Source organism: Triticum aestivum, chromosome 4B (genome assembly GCF_018294505.1).
Source record: "Triticum aestivum cultivar Chinese Spring chromosome 4B, IWGSC CS RefSeq v2.1, whole genome shotgun sequence".
In the NCBI taxonomy this organism is placed as follows: Eukaryota; Viridiplantae; Streptophyta; class Magnoliopsida; order Poales; family Poaceae; genus Triticum; species Triticum aestivum.
In genome coordinates this window covers 146002845-146015153 of record NC_057804.1, presented here as the reverse complement: position 1 = coordinate 146015153, position 12309 = coordinate 146002845, and the positions used below count along the sequence as shown (strand labels likewise).

At 44.3% G+C, this 12309-nt stretch overlaps 1 protein-coding gene and 1 pseudogene across 1 annotated transcript; one reads left to right on the top strand and one right to left on the bottom strand.

The window, feature by feature from the left end:
• LOC123090034 (protein TOC75, chloroplastic-like) overlaps positions 1–7423 on the top strand; it is an 8308-nt pseudogene extending 885 nt beyond the window's left edge.
• Positions 7424–7474: 51 nt separating this feature from the next.
• Positions 7475–11906, bottom strand: LOC123091533 (elongation factor P). Its single transcript, XM_044513069.1, has 7 exons — positions 11645–11906; positions 11490–11567; positions 10415–10521; positions 9807–9884; positions 8387–8488; positions 8191–8269; positions 7475–7783 (listed from the first exon to the last, which is right to left on the bottom strand). The coding sequence occupies exons 1-7, from the start codon at positions 11790–11792 to the stop codon at positions 7665–7667; spliced, it is 711 nt and encodes a 236-aa protein (XP_044369004.1). The 5' UTR covers positions 11793–11906; the 3' UTR covers positions 7475–7664.
• Positions 11907–12309: the final 403 nt, after the last annotated feature.

The following is a 12309-nucleotide window of genomic DNA, read 5'->3' as shown; positions in this document are numbered from 1 at the left end:
GCCGCCCCGCGCCCCGCGTGCCCCGCCGCCTCGCGACTCTCGCCGGCGACCTCGCCCCGCCGCCGGGATCCGCCCGCCACCGCCAGGACCCGCCTCCTCGCCCTCGTCCGGCCCCGCGCCCGGCGCCGCCCCGGCCGCGCGCCCGAGCTGGCCGGCCGCCGCCGCCCTCCGCCCGTAGGCGGCCGCCGCCGGCGCCGCCTTCCTCCGCCGCCGCCATGCCGGATCCGGCCCAGTTAGCCCGACCCCTCCGTCCCTGACCTCCGGCCATGGTCTCCCTCCTCTCCGGCGTCCATCTCCGGCGAGCTCAGCTCCGCCTCGATCTGGATCTGGAGGTTGACTTCCCCCCCTCTGTTTTTGCCCAAGTCCCAAAATATTTTGCATAATCATGCCTTGTTCATCGCATCGTATCTCTGCATCCGTAGCTCTGTTTTGTGTGTGTAATATGTCAAATTGTTCGTCTCAACGAGTACTTCATTTCATTCCATTGCATCATATTCATTTGAGCTCATCTTGATGCCTGAATCATCGTTGCAAGAGTGCTTCATGATATTGTCTGTTGTCTGTTAACAGAACTTGCTCATTTGTCATTTTTGCCATGATTGATGTGTGCATCCTATGAGGTTGATGTCTACATGTGTTTTGATCTATGATATGTCTTCTTTACAGAGGTGCTTACCATGTATTTTTGTGATCAATGTGGTGACTATCACAAGCATGCAAACTAGGCTTCGTGATATTGCTGATTTTAGTCCCTGTTCTGCTGTTATTTTGATGCCATGTAAACATGATGCTACAGAGAGATCCATGCATATTTTGAGATACTTCAGTAAGGGTGTTTTGAACATATGGTTATGCTATATCCATTCATGCCCCTGGTTGCAATTATGGAGTAGTCTAGCATGTCATTTTCGTGTTCTGCTTTTGCTACAAAATGTTTCCTGGCAGATTGTTTACATGTTATTCAATTTTGCCAAGGTTGTTGTAGTTGATCCTTGCATTCTATGAACTTGTTCTTGTCTTGGTTTGTTTTATAAACATGTCTTCTTGCTGATGCTATGCTTATCTTGTCATGCAATGACTTGTGGTGAGTGAATCAAGCTTGTTTAGTAGGGTACTTGCTGTTACTGTTTTGCTAGGCTGAATCTGTTATTTCGTGATGCTATATAAACCTGCTGCTACAAGTCATTCTATGCATAATCTGGAGATGTTCACTAAATATGTTTTGTTCTACATGTTATGCTCTATTCATCCATGCCCCTGTTTGCATTTATAGCCTGCTGTAGCTTGTTCATATCTTGCTCCAAAGTTGCTATATAATGTTGCTGTCAGCCTGTTAGCATTAAGTTCAGTTGTTGCCATGATTGTTGTTAGTGTTCCTTGCACCCTATGAACTTGCTCTTGCCATGCTTAGCTTCACAAACATGTTTTCTTACTGTTGGTTGCCTTACCATGCCATGTATTGCTCTGTGGTGAGTGTTACAAGCTCATCAACATGCCTTCATAATTCTGTTTCTGCCATGTATGAATCTGTAATATAACTTGCCATGTTTACATGGGTGCCATCATATTTTCTGTTCCTTTTTGGATGATGGTCAGTAAGGGACTTTTGTTCTATGCTTTTAGTAATTTCATGCCATGCCTTTATTTGCCATGATAAGTTCCTGTAACATGTTGTTTGATAGCTCTAAACATTGCAACCTGATGTTATTTTCTGCAAAGTCTGAATTGTTATTATTTGCAATCTTGTGATGTGTGTTTGAGCATGTTCTAGTGATTTCTGGAGATAGCACAGTGTTCATGTTTTGTTATGCTTTACCTGTATATCATATTCATGCCTTTTGTTTTTATGTTGAGATGTTGTAGCATATTGTTTTGATGCTTGCAATATGCCTAGTTGCTGTTTTGGACAGCTTGTACTTTAAACTTGTTTCATGTGTGTGTGTTGAACCGTTGCTCCGTTTTGAGTGTGCTCTATATGAAACTTGCTTGATTTTGCAGTAGTTTCATATTATCATGTTGCATCCTTATTTTGGAGTGTTTACTTGATGTTTGTATGCATTTTGCATCAATGACATGTTTAACTTGTTTTGCTCATATCTTCTAGGCCGTAGCTCCGAACTAAATGAACTTTATATGTAACTTGACTAAAATCTCGTGTAGATCATCTTTGTGCATCTTAACTTGTTGTTTAACAACTTGAACATAAGGTTTATTCAGATCTGGACGAACTTCAAAATTTGCATATGAGGACTTACCGGAATTGTTATATGTTGTTCCCGGCCTCATTCAAACTTGCCTTGATGTGTTGCTCTTGTTTGCATCATCTTTTGCCATGAGTAGCCTCATCTAGATTTATCATGCATCATACTTGTTGTGCATCATGTCTTGTATATGTGTGGTGTGTTTACTATGTTGTGTGCTTCTTCTTGTTAGTTCCTGTTTCGTTGCGATCGTGAGGATTCGTTCGTCTACGCTTGGTTCGTCTTCGTGGCTTCATCTGTTCGTCTTCTTCATGGACTCGTTCTTCTTTCTAGCGGGATTTTAGGCAAGATGACCGCTACCCTGGATCTCACTACTATCATTGCTATGCTAGTTGCTTCGTTCTATCGCTTTGCTGCGCTACCTATCAATTGCTCTTCAAGCCTCCCATATTGCCATGAACCTCTAACCTTTGACACCTTTTCTAGCAAATCATTGCTTGGCTATGTTACCGCTTTGCTCAGCCCTCTTATAGCGTTGCTAGTTGCAGGTGAAGTTGAAGATTGCTCCATGGTGGACAGGATTTTGGTTGGGATATCACAATATCTCTTATATTATTAATGCATCTATATACTTGGTAAAGGGTGGAAGGCTCGGCCATATGCCTGGTGTTTTGTTCCACTCTTGCCGCCCTAGTTTCCGCCATACCAGTGTTATGTTCCCGGATTTTGCATTCCTTACGCGGTTGGGTGATTTATGGGACCCCCTTGACAGTTCGCTTTGAATAAAACTCCTCCAGCAAGGCCCAACATTGGTTTTACCATTTGCCTCACCACCACCTACTTTTCCCTTGGGAGTCGCTCTCTCGAGGGTCATCTTTATTTCAGCCCTCCCGGGCCAATGCTTGTCTAAGTGTTGGTCCGAACTAGAGCCCTTTGCAGCGCCCCCTCAGGGAAACTTGAGGTCTGGTTTTAGTTGTATGGATTGCTCATCCGGTGTTGCCCTGAGAACGAGATATGTGCACCTCCTATCGGGATTGTCAGCGCATCGGGCGGTCTTGCTGGTCTTGTTTTACCATTGTCGAAATGTCTTGTAAACCGGGATTCCGAGTCTGATCGGGTCTTCCTGGAAGAAGGTATATCCTTCGTTGATCACGAGAGCTTATCATGGGCTAAGTTGGGACACCCCTGCAGGGTATAATCTTTCGAAAGCCGTGCCTGCGGTTATAGGCAGATGAGAATTTATTAATGTCCGGTTGTAGATAACTTGACACCAGATCCGAATTAAAACGCATCAACCGCGTGTGTAGCCGTGATGGTCTCTTCTCGGCGGAGTCCGGGAAGTGAACACGGTTTTGGGTTATGATTGATGTAAGTAGGAGTTCAGGATCACTTCTTGATCATTGCTAGCTTCACGACCGTTCCGCTTGCTCTCTTCTCGCTCTTATTTGCGTATGTTAGCCACCATATCATACTTAGTCGCTGCTGCAGCCTCACCACTTTACTCCTTCCTTTCCCTTTAAGCTTTGCTAGTCTTGATACCCATGGTAATGGAATTGCTGAGTCCTCGTGGCTCACAGATTACTACAACAACAGTTGCAGGTACAGGTTAATCGATGATCATGACGCGAGAGCGATGCTTGTTTGCGTTGAGTTCTTCTTCTGCTTCTTCGATCAGGGATAGGTTCCAGGCCGGCAGCCTGGGCTAGCAGGGTGGATGTCGTTTGAGTTTCTGTTTGTGTTTCATCCGTAGTCGAATGATGCTCTTATGTATTGTGATGTTGTATTCGAGTGGCATTGTATGCCCTATGTATGTATCCCCATCTATTATGTAATGCTGATGTAATGATATCCACCTTGCAAAAGCGTTTCAATATGCGGGTCTATCCTTGGTGGGACCTTCGAGTTCCTTTTGGATAGGGTCGCATATTGGGCGTGACAGTGGACGCGGCCGACGGCGACCGGAGAGGGGAGCGAGCGAGCGTGGGAGCAGAGAGGAGAGCGAGCGAGATCTGGTCGGGCGCGGGCGGTCTGTCTCTGCCGACCCGACCGCGTCTGTCTTAAGCACAAACGGCACCGTCACCGCGTCCGTTACGCCACGTCACGCATATTGGGCCCCACCTGTCGGAAACGCCCTCAACCGCGCGAAATCACTTGTTCAGTGCAATCTGCAACACTGTTACTGAATCCGCGGTGGATTTTGCAAATGATTAGCGACCAGATTATTTTCTGCAAGATAAGCCCCAAATGTGGTGGTTTCTTGCAATTCACTCGAGATGTTAATATTTTTTTTATGAAGTTAGTCAAACTTTATAAAGTTTGACTTTGACAAAATCTTACATGCAAACTATAAAAAATACGTAATTAATAGCCAATAAAGCGTGTATATATATAAAGCGAGAAGACCACGGTGGTGTCGTCCAGGGGAACACCCAGCTCCCTGTAATTGACAGGGAGCTGCCCCAGCAGGTATATGTACTGGAAACACCATGTACTACATGAAACAAACAAACAGCATGATAGTTAGGATAATCTTGTTATTAATCACCATAACCATCAACTTTCCACAATTCATGTCAAGTCCCAGACCAATTTAGAAACACCATCTGATCCTTCTGTTCTTTTCGAGCAGTCCTATAATTTTGAATATAAGACTGCTCTAAAAAGAACAGAAGGATAAGATGTGTTTCTTTGCTTGACAAAATTACTACTATGTGTTTTTGTTTCGATCGCAATGTCGTTGAACACACATTCAGAAAAACGCCAAGACAGTGCAAAGCAGTACTACAAACCTTTTTTTCTTGGATTTGAGGATTTGACCTGTCTCTGTTGATCTGCCGTTACAGCTTCGACCAGGTCATATCTTTAACATTGGGGCAGGGAAACAAGCTCTGAAGAACATAAATGCGCTCGGACTATTCTCCAACATAGAGGTGAATCCACGACCTGATGACACAAAAGAAGGGGGCGTAATTGTTGAAATCAAGCTCAAAGAACAAGATCCCAAATCAGCCGACGTGGAGACAGTGTGGAACTTTGTACCAGGGGATCAGGGACGACCAACTCTTGTAATGTGTCTACATACTTGTAATCTTTTTTACAGTATCTTGTTAAAATCTGTCTGAAAATCACTGAGCAAGTTCATACTTCAGATGTCCATCATTGTAGTTTAAGTCCTGTTGCTGAACCTTATGCATTTTATATCTGAGTTTCAGGCATCCATTCAACCTGGAGGAGGTGTGACCTTTGAGCACCGCAACATCGGTGGCCTGAACCGATCTCTCACTGGTTCTTTCTCATCGAGCAACCTGCTCAACCCTCAGGTGAGTTGGCAATGGATGATTTTGTATGATCAGTGAGTGTGTTTTCAGTTTTGCTGTGTGCTGCTCTTGATTATTTTTAGAAGCATTCACTTGGTTGGTGTGAGAGGAATTTTGCTTAGGAGAGAGGCATATATCCACACATCTGGAGATGTATTTAAGCTTATATATCCATGTTTTTGTTTGGTTGGTTGTTAGGATGATGTTTCATTCAAGCTCGAGTACACACATCCTTACTTGGACGGTGTGGAGGACCGGAGCAGGAACCGTATCTTCAAAGCCAGTTGCTTCAACACCAAGAAACTCAGCCCTGTCTTTGTAGCCGGCCCCAACATGGACGATGCTCCACCCATCTGGGTCGACAGAGTTGGAATCCAAGCTAACGTAACAGAGGTTTGCATAAATTCAGTACCCCCTCAGTTTTGAAATGTAGAACATTCCAACACTTAATTGACCAATAATTATTTCCATTTAGTTCGATAGCATCAATTGTGTATATCATACAATGTATTACATGTTATTGAACTAAATCATTAGCAAGATATATACGTCAATTGTGTACCTCCTTTCGCATACTTATATCTCCATGAACACTCAAATTAATCCTTTTCATGAATCATATCCAATGTGTGTAAGTTAACGAATTAAAATAAAACCGATACTGGATTTGCAGAACCTCACAAAGCAGAGCAAGTTCACTTATGGCCTCGTGTTGGAGGAGATCACAACGCGTGATGAGAGCAATGATGTGTGCACACATGGGCTTCGGACGACGGCCACCGGTGCCCTTGGCATGGACGGCCCCCCTACGACGTTCAGCGGCACCGGTGTGGACAGGATGGCGTTTCTTCAGGCCAATGTGACCCGGGATAACACGGAGTTCGTCAACGGCGAGACCATCGGCGACAGATGCATCTTCCAGGTATGGTTGAAGTGGTTAATGAGTAAATTCTTAAGACTTTCCGTTTTCGCATATGATTCAAAGAGCTAGCTTTGGAGTAGTTTCATAAATAAAACCATTGTTTTTTTATTGTCCTAGAAAAGTGCATTATTCTATAGAAGGCAGTTCATCGTCAGGTTTGGCAAGAAGAAATGCAGTTAATTTACTCCCAAAGTTTTGTAGGAAAAAAAAATGTTCTGTAGGAGTAAAATGCAGGTCCTGTAAATAAGTTCTCCAATGGTGAACCAACCAAGTAAATCCTCTTGTGTCGCAGGTGGACCAGGGCCTGGGCATCGGGAGCAGGAACCCGTTCTTCAACCGCCACCAGCTGACGGTCACGAAGTTCGTGAACCTAACAAGCAAGAGAAGGGAGCCGGGAAGCCGCCGCCGGCCGTGCTCGTCGCCCATGGCCGCTACGCAGGGTGCGTGGGGGACCTGCCGAGCTACGACGCGTTCGCGCTCGGAGGGCCTCACTCGGTCAGGGGGGCTACGGCATGGGCGAGCTCGGCGCCTGCAGGAACCTTCTCGAGGTCAGCTGCTGAATCTGTTTCTGTTCGGTTTCGACTTGGACCAGAGCATTTACGACGCTGCTGTTAACCGTGTACTATGTATGCAGGTCGCGACGGAGGTGCGCATCCCTGTCCCCGTGATGAAGAACACGCACGTGTACGCTTTTGCCGAGCATGGCACCGACCTCGGGAGCTCCAAGGACGTCAAGGGGAACCCTACAGAGTTCTTCCGCCGCGCCGGCCAGGGATCGTCGTACGGCGTGGGCGTCCGGCTTGGCCCGCTCAGGGCGGAGTACGCCGTCGACCACAACGCCGGCACGGGATCCGTCTTCTTCAGATACGGCGACAGGTTCTAGACTGGACGGATGACCGGCCCTCCGCGCAACCGCCCCAGCTCAGGCCACATATACATTTTCCAACGTGTACTTTGCTTCCACATTCACCGTTTGTTAGCTGCTAAGGTATTCCTGCACTGTACATTCCATGTTAAGACTACACATTGTCAGCTGAAGGAGAAAGGGGCCCAGTTCAGAAATTTTCCATAGAATTTCATGCCCGGTGTAGATGGTCCCAGTATGATAAATGCGAAAAAAAGAGACAATGTTGTGAACTTTTGAACGGATAATTAAACCAAAAATTGGGGGACAAGAAAACTAGCTCTTCACTGTTGGCATCTCATCTGGTATCCACTTCCACTCTATGCCCGGCTCATATACTGCCCGGTTCTCGAGTCAATTAGGACATCATCGCCTACATCAACGAAAGACGGCACATTGACAACAGCTCCTGTTTCCAGAGTTGCAGGCTTTGTTCCTCCTGCGAAACAAGGTAAGGAAATAATTCAGATGACGTTAACCAGCTCTAGGGATCATCAATCTGATCAAGCCAGTATCTGAGAGAGGATGCAAGCTCATCCTTCATTCTATAAGATAGAAGCAAGAGGTCTCTTCTAAAGTTGAAAAAACAGGAAACCATACTAGGAGAGATATTGTCCAAGATCTTGGCGATTAACCAATAACATGAACATAAAAGGCTGTTGAGAATTCTTCACTCGAAAAGAAACGTCAATGTTTAGACAAGCGGCCGCTACCAAATGATGTGCTCGCCTGAGTGCAAAAGATGCCTCAGACACAATGGGATTACTTGTCGTTGTATGATACTGCTAATAAACTCTTAGAACAGGTGCAGCAGGTTAGATCTGCAAGATAGAGCACTCTCTGTACCTTGTGCACTGTCACCTTGCCCTGGATCAGCCTCGGTTACGGTCAGCCTAACAGTGATGGGAAGATCAAAATCAATGATCTGCAAAATTTAATACCGTCAGTGTCCAACAGTATGTAGTGTGCACGGATATACAGTAAAATTAACTAGCACAGTATCGAAAAGACCGAGAAGGTAATAGCACATAATAGGAAATACCCGTCCATTCCAGTATAACAAAGTGCAGTCCATTCCTTCTTTCAACCACTTCTGCCTGTCGCCAACATCTGACTCGTTTAAGCGGCTCTCTTCAAAGGACGTCTGGAAAGGTAAATTATGATGAGAACAGTTGCACACTTGAAGAATGCACAATACCGATCGCTAATAAGCGATGATGATTGGTTGAAAATAACAGATCGTTTATTCTGTATTTGAGGTTGTCTGCACACAAAGGACACCTCATTTCAAACTGGTTTCTACTTGTTAAGTTTGATTTTAGCTAGTGTGTGACGAGTGGGATTTCAGGCTCCACTTCAATGAAATTGGATCATTTTTTTTGGAAGGAGAATGATGGCAATGGATAGCCCACCCATGAAGATACCCATCCCCCATGCCCACGGTAGTGCTTGTCACCCGCCCATGAATATTTCCATTGTTAGACAATCATGCCCATACCCGATGGATATCCTTGCCATTGGCTACCCACGGGTTCTTCTCAGCATGCACAAATAACAACTCAAACATAGCAAATAAGCTCAACAACTATGTATACAATACCAACAACATATTATGATGACGGGGGTAGGGTTTATAATTATATATGTGATATATCTCTGATGACCCACATGTAATATGAAATCAATTTTTTTACTTAATCATTAAAATGTTAATCGGATGGGCGGTGGGCAACCCATGGGCAAGAAATTATACCCATAACCTCCATGATTGGGTTACCTATGGACAAAGATACTGTATCCATACCCTTCCCATGCGTCTCAGATACCGGATATCAAAACCTATGCTTAAAACTGCCATCCTTAGACCAGAATTGCATTATTGGATCGAAACATCTGTGAAAAGTCTGGCTCATAATTTCATCAAAATATGATAAATTTGGAGAGTTCGCCTTAATTTGGCTCATAATTCCTTATCATGCAACTTCATCATCATCTAATAATAGTGCCACATGTCTACATTTTTTTCTTCAGCAATCTGTGCATAACTCAGTACATAGTTATCCACATCACATAAACTCCTGTAGTGACTGGCTTACTCTAGCTTCCTAACTGTCCGAAATTACCTCATCACTTACAGCATGTGCAATGAGGTAGACGTATGAAACATATAGGCAGGTGGCAGGTAATTGTGTTGTGACCAAGGTTCTGAATTCCGGTTGGAATTTCTGTTAATAGACCAGTTACTTGTTCTTTTGGCCACCCCGGTAGAAGAAAAAGTACCAGCCAGTGCTGGATAAAATTTATTCGAATTCAACAAATTTTGATCAAAGTTTGTTTGATTGATTTTGGGTGAAAAATAACCGAGTTCCAGGTAACCGGTTATTCCAGCCCCTAGCGTCAAAACAAACAGAATCGAGAAACAAAATTGTCATGACATATTTGAGTCAAATAGATGTACGTACCAAATCCATGAACACAAACTGGGAGCCATCCTTGTAGGTGAATTGTTTGGTTTCCTTTGAAATAGAAGCTTCCTGGATCTGAAAGTGTAAGAAAGTGGTAAATGTGTAACTACAATGCGCTGCGATATAAATGATAAGTGTAATAATTCCATAACTGATGAAGTGATGAGATAAGTCAGTATCCTATATACCTAAATAGTTGATCCCCACTACTCAATTCTCTCAACATGCACACATGCCACCTCATCACGCCACTCATTCTTTCTCTGAACATGCATGGTAAATGGTAGTTTATATTCTCTCTCAACATGCACACATCCCAACTCACCACACATGCCACCTCATCAATTACACCAATCCTCTCTCTTAACATGCATGAGAAATGCTACTTATATTCTCTATATATTTACAATTATATAATAATTAAATACAATATATTATTTCTATTTTAAATTTCACTAAAAATATGTCAACCAATCCCCAAAGCAACGCGCGGGTTAGCATCTAGTTTGATTAACTAATGAGTACAAATACAGAATTACAGATGTAAAAATGGAATTGCTAAATGCAGCATCAGATTCTGAAAAGCGAGTTTCTGCTCAGATTACCGTACTTCCAGCTCGAAAGGTTTTCTCAACTGTGTTGCCAGTGATATAATTGCGCATTTTTGTCCTCACAAAAGCGGCACCTTTTCCAGGTTTGACATGGAGAAACTCTGTTGTTGCATGGAGGGGAAAAAGTTCATATAGATGCTTCTCACATTGATTGTACGAAATATAGAACAACAACAACAATAAAGCCTTTGGTCCCAAACAAGTTGGGGTAGGCTAGAGCTGAAACCCATAAGATCTCACAACCAACTCATGGTTCTGGCACATGGATAGCTAGCTTCCACGCACCCCTGGTACGAAATATAGAACAATGTTATAATATATGTTTGCTAAATGGACGGCCTTTCAGCCTTTGCTTTCCATGCGTAGAGAATTATCTTTAGCTGGACCCTTGTAGTTATAATTTTGCTTGAGTTAAGCACTTAACTGAAACTTTAAAGCTCAGTTCACAAGGGTTCAGTATCTGTACCATTTCGCTACAGAGATTTGAAGAAACATAGCTAGCACTGAGGGTGCATTGAGAGGTGAGTGGGTGACACATGCTCCAGAAGGGAAAATAAGGACATGTAGCAGTGAATTATTTACGGAAATTTTAGATTAAACTAACATAAGTGAATACGTTCTCCTAAAAACAAAAAAAAAAACTCGAAAAGGCGGTCATACCCCCGGCCTCTGCATGGCCCTTAAAACTACTCCCTCCGTTCCATATTACTTGTCGCTGATTTAGTACAAAGTTGTACTAAATCAGCGACGAGCAATATGGAACGGAGGGAGTATAAAACAAGAACTTCCACAGATATTCTGGGAAAATGCTACTGAGTGATAACACAGGAATATGTTTTTTTTAAGACAAACACAGGAATATGTCGAAGTGCCAAATTGACCCTGCTTACACAGTTTGGAACTATAATAAAACAAATAACTAACCGTTGGGCTGAGCAAAGAGGAGGTACGTTCACTGAATTTCTCAGATTATGCAATGGGGCCTTCAGGTGAAAGAAGAGAAACTACGTTCACTAGCATATCCACCCAGAACCAACCATATGTAGAGGAATGTGATTTTGGGTGTTACCAAGAATCTTCCACGGCGCGCCGTCCACCTCCAGGTTGAACCCCACCTTGATGTCGTTGCTGGACAGCGCGTAAAGCCCTGAAGCGGAACACACTATGATATCTCCTACTAAAAAGAAAGCTTAGGTCGAGGAGAGAGGAGAGAGGGTCACTCACGGGTGAAGCGGGAGCGGAGGGGCGCGAGGCTGAGGGGTCGCGCCGCGGCGAGGCAGGAAGGCGGCCGCTGGAGGTCGAAGAGGGAGGAGGAGTTGGCCGCGATGCGGTGGTTGTGGGTGGCGCCGGCGAGGTGGCGGAGGGCGGCCATTGTTTTCGTTCTCCGTTTCTTCCTTGGGCGCGCCGCTAACTCAGCCTGAGTGATGGTGATAAGGAAGAGGATGACGCCGCTGGGATCCTGACTCACTTTGCCTGTGTCCCGCCGCAGGCCACAAGCCTCCCTCTTCCTGACATTGTGGGACCCACTTGTCACAGGGGAAACACTCCATTTGGGATGGCACGAAATTTGAAATCTCTACTAGAGAGGGGCGTTTGGGCTCCTGGTTCACATGAGCCGGGAGTGAAATTTTTTTTTGTTAAAAATACTAAATAAATTCAAAAATCAAAAAAGTTTTTGGAGAAAGATGGTGGAGTGTGTGATGTCCGTGCCAAATTTCAGATCATTTGAATGTCTGGGTAGCTCTCAGCAAAAAAAGGACTAATTTGGGGTCTGTAAAAAAGTTTACTGTTTGGATCCCGATTTTTTGCTAGAGCTACTCAGATGTCCAAATGCTTTGAAATTTGGCACGCATCTCACGCACTAAAATATCTTTCATGCAATATTTTTC